Below are 21481 nucleotides of genomic sequence, written 5' to 3'. Positions count from 1 at the left end.
TGCCAACCACAGACATATGTCTACTTCTAACTGGAGATTTACACTTGAACATCAGTGGCAGTGCTAGCTGGCTTTGTATTTTATCCAACCTAATGCAACCAGGAACGGCAACCCAAGATGTGGCCCCATCTGCAGGGAACCTTAATTCGTACCAGCAGAAACAGCTCTGCATTCCATGTCTCCTTTTAACTTCTAAGCCCGGGAGAAGCAACAGATGCCCAGCCTCGTGGAAAATGTAGGCTCTCTTGAAATCAAAATACAGATTTACTCTCCACCTCCGACCATAGCACCAAATTATTTTAGCAGAGCCCTGGATTCTGTGTTTGCAGGGCTGGTGAAGGAGGCTGCGCTGGGTAAATGCAGGTCATGGAAAAACAGTTGCCACAGCTTCTACGCAGGTCATTGTGTGCTCTGGGAAAATTAGAACTGGGAAGCAGAGCAGCACCCTTCATTGCACAGAAAGTCATCCGAGATGGTGTGTGCTGCTCAGGGATCTTCTAGTCACCATGAAGAGCAGAAGCTAAGATTGCTTTTACACGGGAACATCATTGCTCAGGAGAGGGTTCCTTAAAGTTTGCTCTCAGTCCAGCTCGGCGATTTTGTCATTAATGCAAACACTGCCCAGTTCCTTTTCCCATGGGAAAGCATTCTCCTGCTTCCGCTTTGGAAAGGTGCAGTGTAGCTGCTGCATGTCTGCCGCACATCTGCGGCGTATGGCTGCGCATGTGCTGCACTTCTGCTGCATCCCTGCTTTGTGTCTGCTGTGCCTCTGCCCTGCGTGTGCTGGATGCGCTCGGCACGTCTTCACTGGGACTGCTGTACGTGCACATCTGCTGTGCGTCCCCTGCATCTCTGCCGCGTATCTGCTTCATGTTTGCTGTTGTTTTCTGCACACACGTTGTACATGTGCTTCACCTTTGCTGCATGTCTTCTGTGTATCTCCTGTGCATCTACTGCAATCATGTGGAAGGTGGAAGACTCGCGTATACCTGGGTACTGGCTTCAGGGTGTTCTGGGATCCACTAGCCTCTCCCAGCCAGAAAAGGAATCTGCTGGCCTTGTAGTGACAAGTTCTTGCCAAAATCCAGGCTGGAATCTGGTAGATGGGTCTCACAGAGTGCCACTGACAGTGGTTGTCGTGCCTGGGGCGCGCAGCCATCCCGGCACCCTGCGCCTTCCCACTCCTGGCTTGCTGCAGGAACCTGAGAGTGGCAACCGTAGGGAAGAAAATCTTCAAAAAAATCCCCACCACTCAAGTATAATTTCCAGGCAGAAACACAGACAAGTTCAAGAAAGCAGACTAATGGCACACGTATTATAAGAGAGACCTCAGGATCTGAGGAAGGACAAGTCCTGCAGTAAGTAAGATTGTTACTATCACCAGCCCCAGGCAATCTGCTGAAGTGGTTGATGAAAAACTTAATTAGTAAAAATTAGAATGAAGATACAGAAATTTTAAACAATGGATCCTGACAAACTAATCTGATATTTTCCTTTTCTTATCGAAGAGAAAATTAAAGGGTGATGTAACAACCTACACAGGTCTACTGGGGGAAGAGACTTTGCTAACGAATGGTTCTTCGATCCAGCCAGCAAAGAAATAACCAGATCTAATGGCTGAAAGTAGAAGCTAGATTGACTCAGACCCCAAATAAAGCATAGAGTTTTAACAGTGGGGATTGTTACTCACTAGAAAACCTCCAAAGTGTATGCTCTTTTGCTGGTGGTTTTAGTTCAAATTCTCGTGCTTTCCTAAAAGATGTGATCCCTCAGCAAACCTCCAAGAAGAGGTAGGGGGATTGCTGGCCAGGGTCTAGGCAAACTCTCCATCCACGCTTACCTCTCTACTGCCTTCCTCCGTCTGTCTGCTCCTGTGTTAGAGCCCCAGCATCTCTGCAAGGGGCTGCGTTCTCATGACTCCCCACTTGACAACGTCACAAAAGTATGAACATTACATAGGTTTGTGTTTTCTTCTGGGAGTTTTTTGGGGGAAGGCTGTTTGTTCATATACGGGTATGTGGCATGGCACAATGTGGTGTAAATGCCGTGCTGAGGCATGTGCTTGGGCTGTTTCCTGCCTTCTGTGCTATGTGACATTGATTAAACCATCCAACAAGCAAATGGAGACAAAGAAAACCATGGGCAGCCTGTCTGATGGACAAGTTGGAGTGTGCAGGAGTTTGTTAATTGTAGAATCAGAAAGGAAGAGCAGGACTCAGCCTGGAGAAGAGAAGGCTCCGGGGAGGCCAGGTTGGACGGGGCTTGGAGCAACCTGGGCTGGGGGGAGGTGTCCTTACCTGTGGCAGGGGTTGGAACTGGATGATCTTCAAGGTCCCTTCCAACCCAAACCGTTCTATGATTCTATGACTTTGTCCACCTTATGCATAAACAGCACTGCTAAGCTATGTTCCCAAGGGACAGATGTCCTCCTCCTCCTGTTCAGGTTATCAAAACATTCACTTGCCTGTGGTCTCTGGGGTTGTCTGGTATCTAGGTCTCTCTCATCCCACATGGAAATGCAGGTCTTCAACTGGCTGTGTCTAACCTTGTGGCTATGGTCCCATGCCGTGGCTTTGTGTCAGGGTAGACCTGGCTGTGCCTCAGTTCCTCACTCCTCCCTATAGCCCTAAGAGGGTCACTGTAAGATCGGAGCCCCAAAGCGTTCTGCACAGGGAGGTCAAAAGTCAGTTATTAAAATAACATATGGTGGCTCCTTTTGGTGGGAATTAAACACGGATGGTTCAAGCTCACGGGGAGGGAATGGAGTTTGGCAGAGAAATGTGACAGAAGAAGCTATTCAGCTGCTCTCCTACAGCAGTGATACATGCTGAATTTATCCAATGGCACCACACAGAAACAGAGAGAAAAAATTGTTTTTAATTTTCAGACCCAATGTCTGTGGCTCGAGGTTCCACTCCTACTGCTGCCCCGGCTGGAAAACGCTGCCCGGAGGGAACCAGTGCATTGTCCGTGAGTATCCATTTTCCTGTTAAGAGCACCGAGGGAACTAATTGCCACATGGGAAGGAATGCATATCTCACACTTTAGCAGATGACAGAACGTTGCATAATCCACTGGGGCAGGAGCAGAGATTGCTGGGAGTTCTCATCTCTGCTAGTCCTGACTAAAGCAGGGTGGCTGCAATTGGTCTCATTTAGCGCACGGCCTTTTATCTTCCGCCAAATTGCCACTGTGTTCCTTGTTGCTTGACAGTTTGTGCGCCTGCTTTAGAAGATTAGCCTCAAAGGAAGGCTATTGGTGACTCCTGAAAAAGTGATTTTAGAGCTGCTCGTTTAGATGAAATAGTTTAGTTAGTTGCTAGAACAACAGCGAGATGCTGACGTTGCAAACATGATGTCATGAGACAGTGTCCGCAAGCAGGAATTTGCATCTTCGTTTGAGTGACCATCCAAAGCGGGATGCTGATTTGGATAAACCACCCCTCTGTTTTGGCGGGTGGCTTTCTTATTTGGAGTAGAGCATTATTGGACTCTCAAGTGCTGATATGTGCCTATAAAATCCGTTAAGGGGCTGATGTTTTGCATTTCTGTAGGTTAGAGGCACGAGCTATAGGGAGATGAGGGAGCTTGCCCTTTGGACGGTGCTCCCCCTGGGAGTGAAAGTCAACTCAGGAGTAAATAAATGAGATTCTCACTCAAGACAATAGGGGTAATTGTACCTGCATTTGGTCACGCTTCATACTGAAACACAGTAAACACGCGCTGTCCTGGAGATATGAACCGTAACCTGGACACACAGAATAGCAGACAGCACTATGGGATGCTTCTATCTCCCAGGATTTTAGCTTTCTAAATAAATCTTCTGCATTAGAGCACACTTGGAATTGTGTATGAAAACTGCCTAAAATTAATTGACATTGGGAGGTCTCAAATTGAGGAGAACAATAGGCTCCTCTGGCAGGATCTCCCACGCAATACAGGTCACATTTCAGAAGTAATTCCACCTTCAGAGTCAAAACCTTCATCATCTTAGAGAGAAATGCCTTGCGTTTCCTAAAATAGAGCTGTCTGGGACCTCCAATGTAAAAAAACTGAGCCCAGAGCTCAGTATTCTCCCCTCAAAGGAAGTGGTGTCTATTGTATTATGAGTGATGGGGCCGGTTGATGTGTCCTTGCACACAATGAGTAACCAGTGCCTCACTAAGAAGGGCAGTCAAGAGGTGGTGATGACTCAAGGTGATGGGAAGACATGGAGTCCTGTGCCTTCTCCTTTCCCCGTGAGAAGAGACACAGAAACTCCCAAAATCCTCCTCGCCATCCCGCGGGCAGTGGTTGCCCCGCGAAGGATACAAAGCTTGAGTTTAATGCTGCCTGCAGCGAAGGGTTAAGGAACTCGCAGCCAAAGAGCTGCTCAGTGGCATGCGGGGTTAGCGACACTGGGGGTTGTCTGCTGACTTTTCTCATAACTGTAAAACATGCCATCTGGGCTGGAGGTCCTCAGGGGACTGTGCGTTGTAATTGTATTTATAAAACACACAGAGATGAGATACTTTCGTGGGGCTCGCATAAAATCTGTGCTTACACAGGTGGAACAATACTGCCAGCTATGCTCTTGGCTCCCATGGCACAGGAAGGGGAAGAGGTTAGCAGGGGTCCCAGGCAAGAAAGGATGGAGATTGAGATGAGGGCATCCTGCTGATGCATCTCTGGCTGACTCAGGCTCGGCTCCTCGTTCATCAGGAGACGCGTCTCGGTAACAGGCAGTTCCCTCGATGCCAGACCGTGGACTGCAAAATGCTCCATGGAAGCACACAGGATTTAAGGAAGAGAACAACCTGGCTCAGGGAGAATGTCGCTTGTCTCTGCTGAGAAACATTTTTAGCAGGCAAAAGTAGTGAAATGTGCCTTCCCTGTCCTCTGCTGCTGAAAAAGCAATGTGGTAGCAGGACTAGCCAGTCTGTGATAAAACAAAGATGTCCCCAGGAACTCCCTGTGAACGAGTGGGTCCTTCCCACTGTTGCACCGCCCGCGCCAGGGTCCTCAAGAGGTGCCCCAGCTTCCCCCCAGGTTATTATTCTTAAAAGAGATTAATTCACACCCTCTCGGCAGCCAAAAACACATCTGCGAGCAAGTTCACAGACTAGCACATTGTGCTAATCGCTGTGTCCTTCTCTTCCTCCAGCAATTTGCAGGAATTCTTGTGGTGATGGATTTTGTTCACGGCCAAACATGTGTACGTGCTCCAATGGACAACTTTCTCCCAACTGTGGCTCAGCTGGAGGTAAGAGAACATTACTGGTGATTCTCCTCCCTCTGGAGTAGTTATGTGCTCTCTTAAAAACTTCCCGCTCACAATGAAAGGAAATCTCTGAAATATTTTGTGTTTTGGCAGCCAGGTTCTAATGTGAATTGGGCAGTAGTCACAAAATCTTTCATTTCTTGTGGTGCTTTTACTAAGGGTCCTCGCCGCCCCTGATACCTGGAGAATATTGGCAACCTGTTTGCAATTTCTTCCACTTCGGTGGGAGAAATCCTACAGGATGCAGCTCAGAAACCCCACCTCACAGCAGCAAATAGCAACACTGCTGCCAAAGATTCCACCCACCCCTGCCTGTTCTTTGAAGTGGAATTAAATCTGTCACTGCGTTTGTTAACCAAACAAATATTTTTTTTCCAATGGAAAAATTATGCCGTTTTTCTTAGGCTGTGATCTGGATGTCGGGGAGAATTGGCCGGCATTTTTAGCAAACTGCAGTGACACGATGAAGTTAGGCGCTGGCAGAGCTGGGAACGCAGAAACTGCATTGCCACTTTTTTTTTTGCTTTGTTCTCCCATCTCAGACCTTCAGAACAAAGATCTGAAAAGCTCTGAGAAGAGGGACTGGGTGGCTGAGGTTTCTGAAAAACACACTATGGAGGACTCAGCAGCGTGACAAGTCGCATATCCAGAAAGCAATTCCCATGTCTCTCTGGTAATCCCTGCAGGGACGTATTCAAGACCAGATCCTGCTTGCAACCACTCCATTACCCTGCAGCGTGTGGCTCTGCACAGAAAACCCTCCTCTTGCTTGAGTCTAAATCCCCATAGCTACTGGTCTTGTGTACTCTCTGGAAGGGAATCGTTGCTCCTCTGTGCCCCTTTTTTCACTGGGTTGTATTGCTGGAAAGGACCTGAGATTTATCGTAGACACCAGGCTGGATACGAGTCAATAGTCATGTAACAGAGTTCCGCGGCCACAAGTTGCCACTTGGGATGTTCACGCTTGGGATCTTCAGGCACGGAGAAAATTTTCTTATGCTGGAGGCTGGTGCAGTGCTGGGACAGGTAACCAGATCTGGGGTGGGGATCGCCATCCTTGAGGGGTTTGAAGACTTGGCTAGACAACGTCATAGCCTGCCTGGTCTGGGGGCAGGCTGGATGGAGACGTCCAGCGGAGCCCTTCCACCCACGCGCCTGTTAGTCGGCACAGAGACCCACCGGGGTCCTGGGTCAGTGCAGGTCTGCCCGAAAGGGCTTCAGTTGTTTCTAAAGCGAGCACCGTGTGTGAATGGGGGCTGGCCTGCATTTTAGATCCCCAAATGTGGGTGACGATAGTGGTGATGGTTTCCACCTGACTGTATGAGCAGTCCACCTATACATGATGACACTACTCAAACACACCAGCCCCCAAAAAAAACCCTGTAAAGGCAAAGGGACAGAGCTGTGACATGGTATTGTTTTAAGAAGGCTGATTTTGCTAGTACCCGATGTGAAATGCAGAAATTAATGAGAGTTTATAGAGTCTTTTAAGGTCTCAGATGGCCATTGCTAGGGACAACCCAGAAATTTATTTTCCATTATTGCCCATCTGTAGGGAAGCTATTGTTAATAATGTGACTTGCAGGCATCTGACTGAAGGCGAGAACCAGCCCCCCCAAACCTCAAAACCGCATTCAGGGTGTGACTCGAAGAAGGAAATTCCCAGAATCTGATTCCAAAGTGCCACGTTGTCCTACGGCCCTGCAGATGTCCCCACCAAGTGCTCAGCACCAGAGCCTATGTGTGCGCAGCTCCGCAGCCCTTCCCCGCGCTTCCCTGGGAGGAAGGTGCCGGAGACACAAAAGTTTCTGGAGTGAGGGTCCATATGTTAGCAATCAGGGAGGAATGCAAGGAATGCTGTAAGCAGTATATACATTTGGGCACAGACCTGGCATTCCCCTGAGCCTGGGGTGGATTTCAGCGTGCGCTGGGGGGGGGTGGGGGCTAGGTTTCTCTGCAGGGGCTTCATCAAATCTGGCATTCATTGTGGGGATGTTTGGATCTGCATTTATCATGAATGCTTCAGGGAGGTAAAGCAGACAAATTGCGCATTCCAGAGGCAATAAAAGCCACTCTGCCTCTCTCTGTCATAACAAAAAGCTTGGTTTCCTACTTGGGGGAGTAAAGATATTTTAGGAGTAATTTGCAAGTGAGTGTTTAGATAGTAGTAGGCAGTAAGCAGACAGAAAACCTGCCTGCAAACTCCACTAGTGATGGCTGGCAGAAGAGCTGCAGCCACTGATCATTTAAAAATAAATCGTAGAACTAATCCAATCCAATCATGGGAAAATTAACTAGGGTGAGCTGTCATTCGCTTTTTCCTAGACCTTTGGTCTCTGCTACCCTGAAAGTCCTGATAAAGAGTAACAGGCCTTTAAATTCTTGGGTGAAAGATGTTCTTCTGCACTCCATATCCGCAGGGGGTTCTAACAGTGCCAAACTTGAAGATAAGTCAGATGGTGATGGGACCTCAGGGTCTTTGGGATCATGGCAGACGTAAGAAGTGGGACCTGCCCTGTGCTGGAATAGTCTTTGCTAATTAGTTGGAAAGTATCTGAATGAGCACTGGGGCTCTTTCTTATCTCCAGACCCTGACCTCCCAAAATTTCTCTGCTTCCCTAAACCTTACCCTGCGCTGAATGCCCTGAACGCGAGGCGCAGGGTGCTGCGCAGGGAAGAGCTCTGACAGATGGACAGCTCTGACAGACAGACACTTCCTATCTACCTCTGTCTCTGGGCAGCCCTCCCAGATTTGCTGTATGTAATTGCTTTCCCAGGGCTGATTAATTGTAGCGAGGGGTGTGGGGTAAGCATGTGCTGGAAACAGTGCTTTTTCCCAGAGAGACTGGTCTCATGTCTGACAATCTGGGCGATGCTTTGAAGCCTCAAGCTTAGTTTCCTTAATGATTAAGCTTTCATCTAAATTTGGCCTGATCTCTGGCCATAGAGCAATAGGAAGGATAGTAGACATCATGACTAATTCAAACCACACGAGCAATGCATGGATTAAATGTACCGCACGTGTGCCGAGCGTTTTGAATGCAAAGCTCTGAGACTTCCCATTCCACTCCTCCTTCCTTTCAGGCTTCCTATGAACAAGGCGTCAACCATATAATTATCCCTCTTGGACACTTCTGAGTCCTACTACCTTTTGGACAGACATTTCACTTGCACTGGCCCCAACTCTACCCCGCTTGGAACTGATGTTGCGTGCACAGAGGAGACACAAGCCACAGCTGAGCATCCCCTCACATACGCACTCTCCAGCCCCTCCTTCTTCAAGCTGCCAAGTCACGGCCCCTCCTCTCCCTGGCAGACATGAACTGTGTGGTGTACATGCCGAAAAACAGTTTTCGCGTAACTTGCCGTAACCTCAGGCACTTGCAGTTTGAGGCGTCGCATCTTACAAAGGAAGAATGCATTGTTCCAGGCGTTTTGGTAGAGAATGAAAGCTGCTTGACCTGTATTTGTAACTCAGCGTTCAGCAGTAAATCTCCCCTTTTGGGCTCTTCTCCTTCAATTCCACATTCCTTAAAAATTTGAATAGTGATGAAACAGTTAAAACGAAGGCTGCCTTTGTGTCTACATCAGTATTAAAGTTCCTCAATCTTGTTTATTGCTATTGTTTTCCTACAGTGCATTAGTCACATTCAGTGTGTCATAATCTAGTGTGAAAGCTGAGCTCTGACATGGAAAGAAGAATAGATGATGTGTGGGTATTTTTCCAGATTTATTTAAAAAAAAACCCTCTCCTATTAAATGAATCTCACCAATAAGGCCACATAGTGATTGTAAAAGGAAAAGAAATAATTTAAAAGTTGATGGTTTTCCTCCGCCAAAGAAATTCTATCCCCAAAGCATCTCATAGGTCTTTTAACATGCTTCTAACATGAAGGCACGTTAGAGATTAGACAGGGCAGAATATGAAAAGCATATTTTGAAAATGGAGCAATAGTCAAAAAGAATAATAAAGAGTATGAAGATATTTGAAAAGTGTAGTAACCTAAAAGAAAGAATTGTTTAGAACAAGTTATCCAAGAAAGGGAGATATCTGGAAATGTGTCACATGAGCTATAACAGGACATCCTGTAGAAAGGACAAAGCTGCAGATGTTTAATTGGGGTGAAATGAGTGCCTTTGGCTTCTGTGGAATGAGATATATTTATATTACTCTAAAACCTGTTTGCCGTAAGAGAACAATGACACCTTGCCCTGTGTGAGATGGATGTGAAGGATCACGTTCCCTAAATTGCTGGTAGTTTCACCCTGCCCATCGTGGTCATGGCTTTCCGCCAGCTGAGCAGCTCAATACTACCAGGTACAGGAACAACAAAAATGTCTTACCTCTAGGGAATAAAGAATAGCCCATGGTATTTACTTTTGTAAGCAACTCTGGGTTAATTATACCTCGGTAAAAATTGAATTGTAGAGTCATAGAATGGTTAGAGTTGGGAGGGACCTTGAAGATCATGAGCAGGGACACCTCCCCCCAGCCCAGGTTGCTCCAAGCCCCGTCCAACCCGGCCTTGAACACCTCCAGGGATGGGGCAGCCACAGCTTCTCTGGGCAACCTGCACCAGGGGCTCACCGCCCTCAGAGTGGATCTAAATCTCCCCTCTTACAGTGTAAAACTGTTCCCCCCCTTGTCCTGTGGCTCCCCTCCCTGATCAAGAGTCCTTCCCCAGCTTTTCTGTAGCCCCTTTAGGGACTGGAAGGGCTCTGAGGTCTCCCCGGAGCCTTCTCTTCTCCAGGCTGAACCCCCGCAGCTCTCCCAGCAGAGGGGCTCCAGCAGCCCTCGAGGCACCTTTGTGGCCTCCTCTGGACCTGCTTCAACAGGTCCACGTCCTCCTTATGTTAGGGGCTCTAGAGCTGGACGCAGTACTTCAAAGTTGAAGTTCAAGCCTTTAACCACACCATGGGCTCATATCCTGCCGTGGGAAGTCAGCAGTCTCTCCATTTAACGTGAGGGAACTGGACGCTGAACATCACCCTTAGATTCTGCACTGAGACAAGAAGAGATTAAGAACATCATTTTGAACATCCGTTAGATGTGAGGTGTTCACCTCCTGTCACAGACAATTTGTTGCGCCATCGTGTAATATTTCCCTGCTCTTCTCCGCAGTGCAAACCTGCAATGTGAGGTGCATGAATGGGGGGAGCTGCAACGAGGAGTCCTGCCTCTGCCAGAAAGGCTATACTGGAACATACTGTGGACAGCGTAAGTACCTGCAACACCTACTGAATACACGGTGAGCTCAAGGGCAAGGCTAGATTCACGCAGCCGCATGACGAGGGAGGTCACCTTGCACACACTGAAGTGCTCTTTGATGTCATTGCTGTATTCTCCTCATCACTGGAAGCTCAGCTCGCTCTCGTTAGGGGATATATAGATATAGTTTCCCTGTTAAAAAAATATTAGATATTAAACAGTAAATAGTTTAAGATAATATAGTAAATAGTTTTAGATAAACTAAACAGCGCGTTCTCTGGGTATGTGTTTTTTTTTTTTTGTGGAAAACCTTCATTTTAGCTCAAATGAATTCTTCTCCCAATTAAAAGAAGAAAAAAAAAACTAAAAAAAAACCCAACGTTTTTTGATTGCAAATTATGGCAGGTTATTTTGGGGGGGTGTTCAATTTTAGTTCTGTTTATTTGACAACACTGACTTTCTATAGAGAAACCTCAATATAGTCATTGAAAGAAAGTTTATAATGTTTTATGACTTGGTTTTCTCTTTTGGTCAAAGCACCTATACCTTTCATAGGGAGGAATTTAATTTTTCCTTCTAGTTTCCCATGAAAGATATTTGGCAATTTTAAATCATTGCTTATGCGCATTGTAGAATTAACAACCAAACAGCTTAGGTGCCATCTTTAAGAAGTGTCTAGTAAGCAAGTATGAACAATAGTTTTGAAAGAATCTCTGATCAAATGGAACTTTCCAGGCAAATTTCAGATCCCTGAATCAATGTGAGAATCACTACACTTCTCAGTGAAGTCTATGAGAATTTTTTTTTAAAGATGGGCAAAACACCATATTTCCCCTAAACTTATCCTCAGCTACGACTGATTCATTTTTGCGGAAACTTTCCAAAAAGTTCAACTAAAGGCAGACACACCATATGGAAAATTTCATTTTGAACAGCTAAAGCTTGGGAAAATTATAAGTAACAGCAAACCGGGGCTTATAATGGAACGCGCTAGGCAACCTTAATTATGTGCTGCTACCAGCTCCACCTATAATATCCTCAGTAGAGTTTTCATAACGGTTCAGATATTGGCAAGACATCACTGACAGGGTGGGGAACAATGGAGAGTCCCGCTGGCAGCATCCCAGCAGAGCAGATTTCGGCTTCCTCAGCTCTAAGTTGGGTGTAGCCTTTGAAGGCTGTGAAATACAGCAGTACCTGGCCTCTCCGCAGCTCAGAGCTTGGCACCAGACCAGTGGGGGTCACACAAGGTTGCTGTGGACCTCACCTTTCATGAGGTTATATTCTTCTCATCTTCGATGCGTTGGTGGTGTTGGGCAACTGGGAAGCGCTGAGGGTAAAGCTCTGTATAGGAATTTTAGGAAGTGTCATAACACTACTGCTCTCATTAGTCATTACAGCTGCTGAGGTTTAAATAGGTCAATGGCATCTGTCACGACCAGCAATTGCTCACGTCACATGCAGAATCACACAGAATCCCAGACTGGTGGGGGTCGGAAGGGCCCTCTGGAGCTCCCCCAGTGCCACCCCCCGCCAGAGCAGGGGCACCTCCAGCAGTGGCACAGGACACCTCCAGGAGGGTTTGGAATGGCTCCAGAGTGGGAGATGGGACTTCCTATGGTCACGTTTGTGCCCATTCCCTCTTGTCCTGTCACTGGGCACCACTGAAAAAGGACTGTTCCCATTCCCCCGGCACCCTCCCTTTGGGGATTGATAAGCGTTGATAAGATCCCCCCTCAGTCTTCTCTTCTCCAGACTGAAAAGCCCCGAGTCCCTCAGCCTTTCCTCATCAGAAAGATGCTCCAGTCCCCTCATCATCTTCGTAGCCCTTTGCTGGACTCTCTCCAGCAGTTCCCGGTCCTTCATGAACTTGGGAGCCCCGAACTGGACACAGTGCTCCAGATGTGGCCTCCCCAGGGCAGAGCAGAGGGGGAGGATGACCTCCCTCCACCTGCTGGCCACACTCTGCTTGATGCCCCCCGGGATGCCATTGGCCTTCTTGGTCACCAGGTCACATTGCTGGCTCGTGGGCATCCTGTTGTCCCCCAGGACTCCCAGGTCCCTTTCCACAGAGCTGCCTTCCAGGAGGTCAGCCCCCAACCTGTACTGGTGCATAGGGTTATTCCTCCCCAGCTGCTCTACCCTACACTTGCCCTTGTTGAATTTCATGAGGTTTCTCTCTGCCCAACTCTCCAGCCTGGCCAGGTCATGCTTTAAGGCGGCACAGCCTTCTGGTGTGTCAGCCACCCCTCCCAGTTTTGTGTCACCAGCAAACTTGCTGATGGTACACTCTATCCCTTCATCCAGGTCATTGATGAACAGAAGTGTTCCTACATCCTGTCCCATTAGCTCAGCCTCAACCCAGGACCTAATCACCAACCTGCTCCTTCGACTCCAGTCCTAGACTGTTAAACGCAGGTTTTCAACAAAGGGTAGCAGGTCAAATTTTAAGTCAATGAATACTTGTGTGCTGATCAGACCGGTTCTTTGCTTCAGGTATGTGGGATTAAATGGCAAACAAGTCTCCTCTCCTCACGTTTCACTGTGCTCATACGTTAAACATTTGCCTTTATGCAGTTTCTCATTCGTATCAGTTCGTCTTGACCTTGACATTTAAATCCCAATGCTGACTTGAATGAACTGAGATTCCAGAGTGCAGGAAATCCCCTCAAGTGAAATAAGAGTTTATAGCCTTTTTATAAATGGCTTCATTCATAAACAGGAAGTAATTTTCTAGGAAAAAATATCAGACTTTTCTCTGTATGTTCGCTGCGTGCAGGAGACTCTTGATGGGTGAACAACACAAAGTAGGCGATATTCCAAGTCCTGCCAGCACCACACGTCTCACACTGTGGTTTCACTAAGAGCAGAAATCACTGACTTCTCTTTCTATTTCCAAATAGCTGTCTGTGAAAACGGCTGTCAGAATGGAGGTCGGTGCATCGGACCAAACCGTTGTGCTTGTGTCTATGGATTCACGGGTCCCCAGTGTGAGAGAGGTAAGGAACACGTTTTTGGGATATTATTGCTGACGGAGCATTGGATCAGGAGTTGTATATTTGAGCCACGTGTATTATGGATACTCAATTTTATGTGAATTTCTGCTCGATTCCTCTGCCTGATGATGCAGCCTGTAACGGCAACCTCGTGCCCAAAGCACTCCCTGAGGTCCCCGGTTATTACACGTGCAGGGTGTGAAGTGCCTGCTGACTGCACGGCGGTTCGGTGTCTCTGGATCCTCCTCTCCATGCATGGCCCCTGGTAGCTGTTTGTTAAACGCTAATAAACCCCTGTGCTGAGCACAAAAAGGGTATTTTTCTCTTGGGCATTTCCCTGTTTCTTGTCTTCATAGCCTGAGAGGGGCTTAAAAATTCCAGGAAGCCCCTTACTACAGCACCCTCGTGAAGGGAAGGTGACACCATCAGTCCCTTCCTAAACACCAAGAGAGAAGGGAAAAGAAAACTGAGCCAACGTTTTCAAATGTGCCAGTGTGATGGGCTGACCCCGGGCAGCAGCCAAACACCCATCCTACGTCTCTCTCACTCCCCTCTCCCACGGGATGCATAGAAGATAGAACGAAGTCAGAAAGACTCATGGGTGGGGATGATGACAGTTTAATAAGGAGAGCGAAAGCTGCGTGTGGTAGCAAAGCAGAATAAGGAATTAATTCACTACTTCCCACCAGCGGGCAGACGTCCAGCCAGTTCCTGGGAAACAGGACCTCAGCACCCATAATGGTGGCTTGGGAAGGCAAGCACCGTAACTGTTGTATATCCCCCTTTCCTCTTTCTTTCCCTGAGATTTTCTTGCCGAGCACGATGTCATACGGCACGGAATATGCCTTTGGTCAGTTTGGGTCACTTGTCCCTGCTGTGCCCCCTCCCAGACTCTTGCCCAGCCCCAGAATCCCAGGCTGGAGCTGGAGAACCAACCAAAAGCAAAACACAGCACCACGATGAGGAAAGATTACTCCATCCCAGCCAGATCCAATACATCCAACTAATTTTGGTGCCCATCTTGAGTTCCCCTGAGCTGGACTCGCAGGGTGCTCGGCGTTCGCTGATGCTGCTCAGCACCGCAAGTACGACTCACTGCGGCTCTCGCAGAGGAGTGATGCCTGAGGAGTCGGGGACCACACGCAGTTAGGGACCACAGGCAAAACGCTGGTTTAAGGACTTGGCCAGCTCGTACAGGAACTCCGTCAGACACGGGAGACGGCAGTTCACCAGGCGAGCACTTGGCTCCTGTATCAGTAAGACCGTTTCTGCAGCCTCCTCTCTCTCACTGTATAGAATCAACCTCCTGCAGCAACTTGATTAATTCCCTGGATTCGACCCATCCTGTGTGCCCTTTTGGGTGAAGGAGGTCAGTGCTATGTACCATCAAAAATTAAACCTAATGATGGCACCGACACTAACAGATGATAATTTTCAAATGAACATCGACCTGAAACCCCAAAAGTCAATATTCCATCCTCTGCAAATTTACTTTTATGATTTAGTACTATATTTACTTGAAAAACCTTGAAAATTATGACCAGAACTTAGGGTTTTCCATGAAAGAGCCTTATTGTAGTAAAAACGTTAGAAGGGAAACATAAGCCAACTCTGGTTTATTGTAAACCTCACGCCGCTCGATGCCAGCTGCTCACCCAGTATGAATCGAAACAGCTCCATGAAGAACCACAGTTTTCACCAGCTCAGAATATGGTGAATATAGTGACATGTGGCTTTGCTGTATTTCGTCCAGGCAGCGATTGCTGAGCGGCTGGATCAGATTTACATTTGGGCAGTGTGGGTATGACTGAGGTTTTGGCTGAGACAGGAAATTTCTCCCTTTCCTGTTGGCTTAGATGGACATCTCACGACGCTGCTCTGATATGATTTTTGGCAAGGGTCAGCATGGCACGGAGCAGAAATGAAACTGAAACACGAAGCCAATGTGCAAACTCGCAGGATTAAGATCAAAGCACCGTGGAAATACTCTGCTTTTCTAGCTTCTCACTTTCCCGAGATTGGGCTAATTCTGTTTAACTCCATGTCCAAGGATTGGACTGTTCTTGCCTTTAATGTTGGGTTTGTTTTTTTTTCCAAGTTGGGGATTCTTGGCAACGTGATTTAGAGGGTGAGATAGGAATAGCAGTTGGTTTCCGGTAGCCCAGGCATCAGTCAGCCCTGCTTGAAGAGCGGCCAGCAGCAATACGCAGAACTCAGCATAGCAGTGCGATGTTCCCTGGGTTGCAGAAGTATCTACCGAACCGAATGGCGCAGGTGCCCCATAAAAAGGCTCTGCTGTGGCTTGAGCCTCGCATTTTTTGGATGCAGGGACGGGAAAGCTCTTTGAAAGCCTCCACACACATTTACTGAAACGACCTTTCGTTGTTCCAGCCTCTTTCTTTGTACTCTCCTACAAACGCAGGTATTGGTGGAAAACTGCAGTTATATAGTCTTTAAGCCCTCTCCCTGTCTTTTTCTAACACACATGCGTATGCAGATATATATTGCTTTAGTTACGGAAAGGTATTATGATAACGGCCCTTCTCTTTTGAAGGCTCTGCCTTGCGAGATTTCCTCCCCTAAACCCCTAAGCCTGAGCTCCAGAACTGCGTCTGTAGAGCTGCTTTCTTTTCTTCTACCTCCCGGGGATCTGAAATATTGAGGTTCATAAATCAATACGGACATTGGCTGTGTTTGAAAAGAAAGCTGGAAATTTCTGAAAAGAAACTTCTGGATACAGCAGTGCCGGGAGGGACTGAAAAATCCAACTGTCCCGACTGTGTGTGCGTGGTAGGAGAGGGGCAGGGAAAGAAGGGGTCTGAGCAGGGGCAGACTTTGGAGACATCTTGTAATGTATAAAATTCTTTAAATAAAGAGAGCATTTTTACAAAGCCTTTAGAGATTTGGCTTAGTCCAGACTTGTACTAAGAGACAAAACAAGCTCTCCAGCTGTGTATACACAGGTCTTCCCTGCCAAGACAAACAGAGCGTTTGCTTTGCTAAGAGATGTTAAAAGTTACACTTTTCAAAGAGGCTCCTGGCTGGGCAGCCTGGGAGTTTGCAGCCAGGTGAGGTGGTTGTGCCTGACCTACCCAGAATAATTAGCCTGACAGCAAAGAACTTAACCCTTCCAAGGAGAAAATGAATTCCTGCTCCATCAACTGGGCCTGTTAAGATTGAAGTCCCAAAGCGCCAGACTTACTGGAGACATGACCACTGTTGAATTTCTGCTCAGTTTCTCCATTGAAAGCAGCCGTGGTATTTGACATGTTTACAAGCATCCTTGGGATGCTCCAGCACCAGGAGACTCAAGTAGCAGGCTCAGAAGCAACACAGATCATCCATAGCTCTCAGTTTAGCTCTGAGTCTCGTTCTTAAAGATTTTTTTTTTTTTGAAGAGAGATTAATTCAAAGCAGAGCCTGAAACGCAGTGGCTTCATATGTAGGAAGTACGAGTTTCAGCCCAAGGCTCTGTAGTGATGCTCTCGTAGCACGGCTGGGTACCTGGCTGAGTTCTCTGGAAATTCCTCGGATTCCTGCCTTTGTCTCTGCAGGCAGAGAGCTTCCAGTAATGCCAGTTACTGTCTAGTGAGACGTCATTCACCTTTCTCCTTCCTGCGCAGAGTAGCTACTGTGATGTCTCTCGTGGAGGAACCATTTGCAGCATGGTTCCATGGAACCATGGAACTCTGCAGCACTCTGGCATTAGGCAGGAAGAACGCGCTCCAGCATCCTTGTGTCTCCTGCTTCCAGAGCGCAAAACGAGGCTGTCCTGGCTTCAGAGTGCAAAGAAAATGACAGGTAGTTTAAGCCTCCTTTCAGGAAAGAAAGCAGAGATAATGTCATATGTACAATGGTTATCAATATCTACAGGGCGGGTGGCAAGAGGACGGGGCCAGGCTCTCTGTAGTGGTGCCTGGCAACAGGACAAGGGGTGATGGGCACAAACTGGAACATGGGAAATTCCATCTGAACATGAGGAAAAACTTCTTTCCTGTGCGGGTGGCAGAGCACTGGAAGAGGCTGCCCAGAGAGGCGGTGGAGTCTCCTTCTCTGGAGAGATTCAAATGCTGCCTGGACGCCATCCTGTGCGACCTGCTCTGGGTGCCCCTGCTCTGGGGGAGGGGGGGTGGAGGAGATGATCTCCAGAGGTCCCGTCCGACTGGCTGTCTTCCACAGGGACATGCTGGACCCTCCTGCCTTATGTTACGCTCCTGTGGGGTAGATGTGTCCAGCTGAGCACAGCACACCGTGAAACCTTCTAGATGATGGAGTGGTAACAGCAGAGGGGCAGGATTCACTGACCAAACGCAGACATTGCCTTTAGGATGAATGCACGCGGAGGGGTGGTCAGTTCTGCCGCAGACATATGGACTATGGACTTCTCTACATTTAACCACGTGAATCCCATCTCTGGAGTCCTCAGATCAGGAGGAAAGGGCTTCCTGAGGATGTGTTGTGGCTATTCCATATGTTGTAGGGTTTAGGCAAGGGTCTCTGGTTGTCATGCATTGGCTTGTTTGATGTTGGACTTCAGACCAATTCATTCTTACAGGTTTGGAATCTGTAAATGCCTGAACAGTGTAAAGGTGGTTGTCTGTAGGTTTCTCTCTGCTGCAAGGCACAGCGCGGTGCCACGCTCTCAGATTGTTGTATGTACAGAAGGTAACACCACGCAAAGATACGAACTTATTTGAAAGAACACAGAGCTGCATTAGTCCAGCTAGTATCTGCGCTGAGAAGCCAGGATTCTCAGGAAAGCTCATTAGCTTTGTACAATTGCTGTTGCTTCTAGTGTGGCCATTAGCTGCTCCTTTGCTCTCCGGAGATGTGCTTTCCTATAGGGTTTGGGGTGTCAGTTCAGACTGGTGAGCGCTGAAAAATGTGCCCATCTGTGTTGACGAAAAGAAGGCGTTCAAACCCTACAAATTGACCAGATTACAGATTTGTTTGGGGTTTTAATTTTCCTTTATTTTGGATTTCTTTTGCTATAATTGTAAAAAGAGATAATTTTATTTTTAAACTATAATAAACTGAGTTCCTTCTGCTGCCCAACGCTCAACAAGCTGCATGTTCAACAGCTTAGGGCTCCAGTAAGAGGCTGCTTTGTAATGGAAGCAATCTAACTGCCTTCACACTTCATTCAGGAAATACTCCACTTCAGAGGTAAATACTTTAATAGCTAGGTACTCAGAGAACCTTAGCATCATTTCCTCCCTCTGCTTGACATCTTCAGGGATGAAGAATTAGTGAATATATTGTATAACCCCAGCAGCCCTCAGTAACATTACATCAGTGTTGGAGTAAAAGCTGTAGTACAGAAAAAATGAATCTGTGGGGAGAGAGGCCGATGTTTTTTTAATAGTTTTACAGAAAAAGACGAAACATTTTGATGTCATGTCTCTGTTTTCATCCTTCTTCAAGTAGGAAAAAAATTGTTGTAAAAAGTGACAACGTTTGACTCAGGTGAAGGTGTGGAAGCTCCTCCTGTGTTCCAAGGATGAGGTTTAATTTGTTTTTTTTTCCTATCCAAATGCTGAAGTCTTCACTGTGGATGCCAGTTGCTACCTCTCATGAAAGAACGTCTCCTTTCACTTTGGAAACAAAAGATTTTTAGAGTAACATTCTTGATCTTTGTGGACACTGTCTGTGGTTCATACGATTTGTCCAGTTCAGAAGGCCCTTTCTAGGTCTGCATGTCCTCTCCTCCTAATGGTACAAGGTTTCCAAAAGTTTAACCAACCAACTCTTGGGGTGGTGTTCGTCAGTGCAAACACTTCTGAGCTGGGCTGGAAGCCAGCTGTGCTCTTGAAGCCTTGCCTAGTTGTTCCCACGTCTCACGAAGAGCCTTGGAAGGGATTGTGTCCCTGTAAAGGTAATAGCAAACTTAAAACTGGCATCCAGTGTCTGAGCTCTGGCTCTTCGTTAGCCAGTACAAGAAAACAAAGCCCTATTGTTGCGCACAGTGTTTTGAACACAGGAAAACCAGCAAGGATTAGAGCCACAGCAGGTCCTAGACATGCAGTGTCTATGGAAAAGGCAGGGAGTATCTCCTGTTCTTCCATAGTCGTCACTGCTGCACTGCGCTCTTTCCAAAACCATGGCCAGGACTGGGTTGGATTGAAGTGACATTCCTCCCAAACAGCAGCTTCTCACCAACAGAAGCCATGTCTTTCAACAATTCACTGCTGTTTTCAGGAGACTCTTATTTCTCCTATTTCTTTCCAAATACCTCAGGGACTGTCAACCATTGAGTGGGAGGACGTGGGCTTTCAACAATTGCCGTGCTTAGAGGGGTTAAACACATGACAAAGGGGAATTCTGGGAGCCTGTGTGTGGACCTTGATCCCATCCCACGGCAGAGCCTCGGTCAGTCTTTTGCAGCAGGTCTCCAGATGAAACACAGCAACAGTCGGTGAAGAGCAGATCATGTTCTGCGCATCCAGTGCTTCCCCAGAAGCGCCATAAGTATCAGGACCTTGGGATATACCCAGAGTGGGCAAAAGCAGGTCCGAGGCATAATACATGAGGACATAGTGCAAGGGACAGACAGCATCTAAATTACTACTCTGTACCTTTTACTTTAAAACTGTTGCTCATCTGTTTCTGTGTTCTTCCTGCATCTTCCTTATTCTGCTTGTATCAAGATACACCTGTTTAGATTTTAGCATGTACATAACATGAAAATCTCCTTTGATGTGCACTCAGGGAGGATTTCTGAGTCTCCGTAGCATGTCTGTGTCCATAGATTCTTCTAAGTTTCAAAAGGATTTGGATGTCTTTTGGGAGGGGGTGCTAGTGAACCTAGGGTTCCTTGCAACTGGTACAATTCCAGTCCTGGAAGAAATCTCCATTGACAATGAGTCGGACTAATGCAAGTCCCCAGATGAACATAATTTTATATGCTATATCAATTTCTCAAAGATCCTTACAGTACAGGACAGCAGTTCCTCTCATCCTCATAATTTCACCTAATTTCTATCAGTCTAACGGCCGCTCATCCATTGTCCCGTTAGATGAATTGTGTAAGGAGGCTGTGGATTTTCATATCTGTAGGTGTTTGAGAGCGAAGTTATTAGTTAGGTCTAATTCTGGTAGTCAGTCATGTCTAAAGGAAGGAGAAATCCCAAATTATCTCTAGTGTTCCCTCCAGCCGTAGCTTTTCTAGTGACAGACACCCCAGGCCATATATAAACAGAATACATGATCCAAACCACCATCTTGTGACATACAGATGGATGCGAGTGAGTGTCTCAGCATAAACTCCACTTTAATCCACTCAGCTTTCCAGATGGTGGGAATATTGCAGAATACCCCATTATTCTTGCTTGTAAAGCTTCTCCAACCCCCCTTCCGAGAAGAGTTATTAAGAGTGGCTTTGTCTCAGCTTTTCTGTTTCCTCTTCATAATGATTTTTTTTTTTTCTCTAAATTTTCGGTCTAATTTGGAAGGCTTAGGAGAAACGAAGCAGCCACACAGGATGTGTCTGATCCCCGTGCATGCATGCAAAAGCCTGAACTTCCAAAGTGCTGCTCCTAGCGATGTAATCGGTAGGGATGTACATATTTCATACCTTTAGCTAGAAACTCCCCCAGAGCCCAGGCACGCAAGAACGTACATCATGCTAGCAAGAAAGGGACCACAAATAGTTCATGGAAATTCCACGATATCTGGGATAATTAGGAAAGGTCTTTAAAGCTCCATCCCTGGAGGTGTTCAAGGCCAGGTTGGATGGGGCTTGGGGCGACCTGGGCTGGTGGGAGGTGTCCCTGCCCAGGGCAGGGGGGTTGAAATTCGATGATCTTCAAGGTCCCTTTCAACCTAAACCATTCTATGATTCTGTGATTCTATGATAATCTCAGCCTTTGCATTTCAGTTGAAGATACATCAAATTCATTAATTTGAGCTGCCCGGTAGAATTTTTGTTCTGGTGATAAATGTCAGGTTGGCAAAAATATCTCCTCCGTATAACCTCTGGCTATGCCTGAGGTCCACGCATGTTTTGAAACTGAGCCCC

The 21481-nt window shown here is 47.1% G+C and overlaps 1 protein-coding gene across 1 annotated transcript in view; it reads left to right on the top strand.

Moving 5' to 3' along the window:
- Positions 1-21481, top strand: part of FBN3 (fibrillin 3) — a gene marked incomplete at both ends in the record, with an annotated part of 112747 nt that overhangs the window by 13209 nt on the left and 78057 nt on the right. The window contains 4 exons of the mRNA XM_082495420.1: positions 2888-2970; positions 5143-5241; positions 10382-10477; positions 13372-13467. Of these exons, the coding sequence (XP_082351546.1) occupies positions 2888-2970; positions 5143-5241; positions 10382-10477; positions 13372-13467 (374 nt within the window). The remainder of the gene's footprint in view (positions 1-2887; positions 2971-5142; positions 5242-10381; positions 10478-13371; positions 13468-21481) is intronic.

The sequence above is a fragment of the Vanellus vanellus genome (genome assembly GCF_965231255.1).
Source record: "Vanellus vanellus genome assembly, chromosome: 25".
Lineage (NCBI taxonomy): Eukaryota > Metazoa > Chordata > Aves > Charadriiformes > Charadriidae > Vanellus > Vanellus vanellus.
The sequence above is the reverse complement of the archived record's forward strand: the minus strand, read 5'-3'. Positions and strand labels throughout refer to the sequence as shown.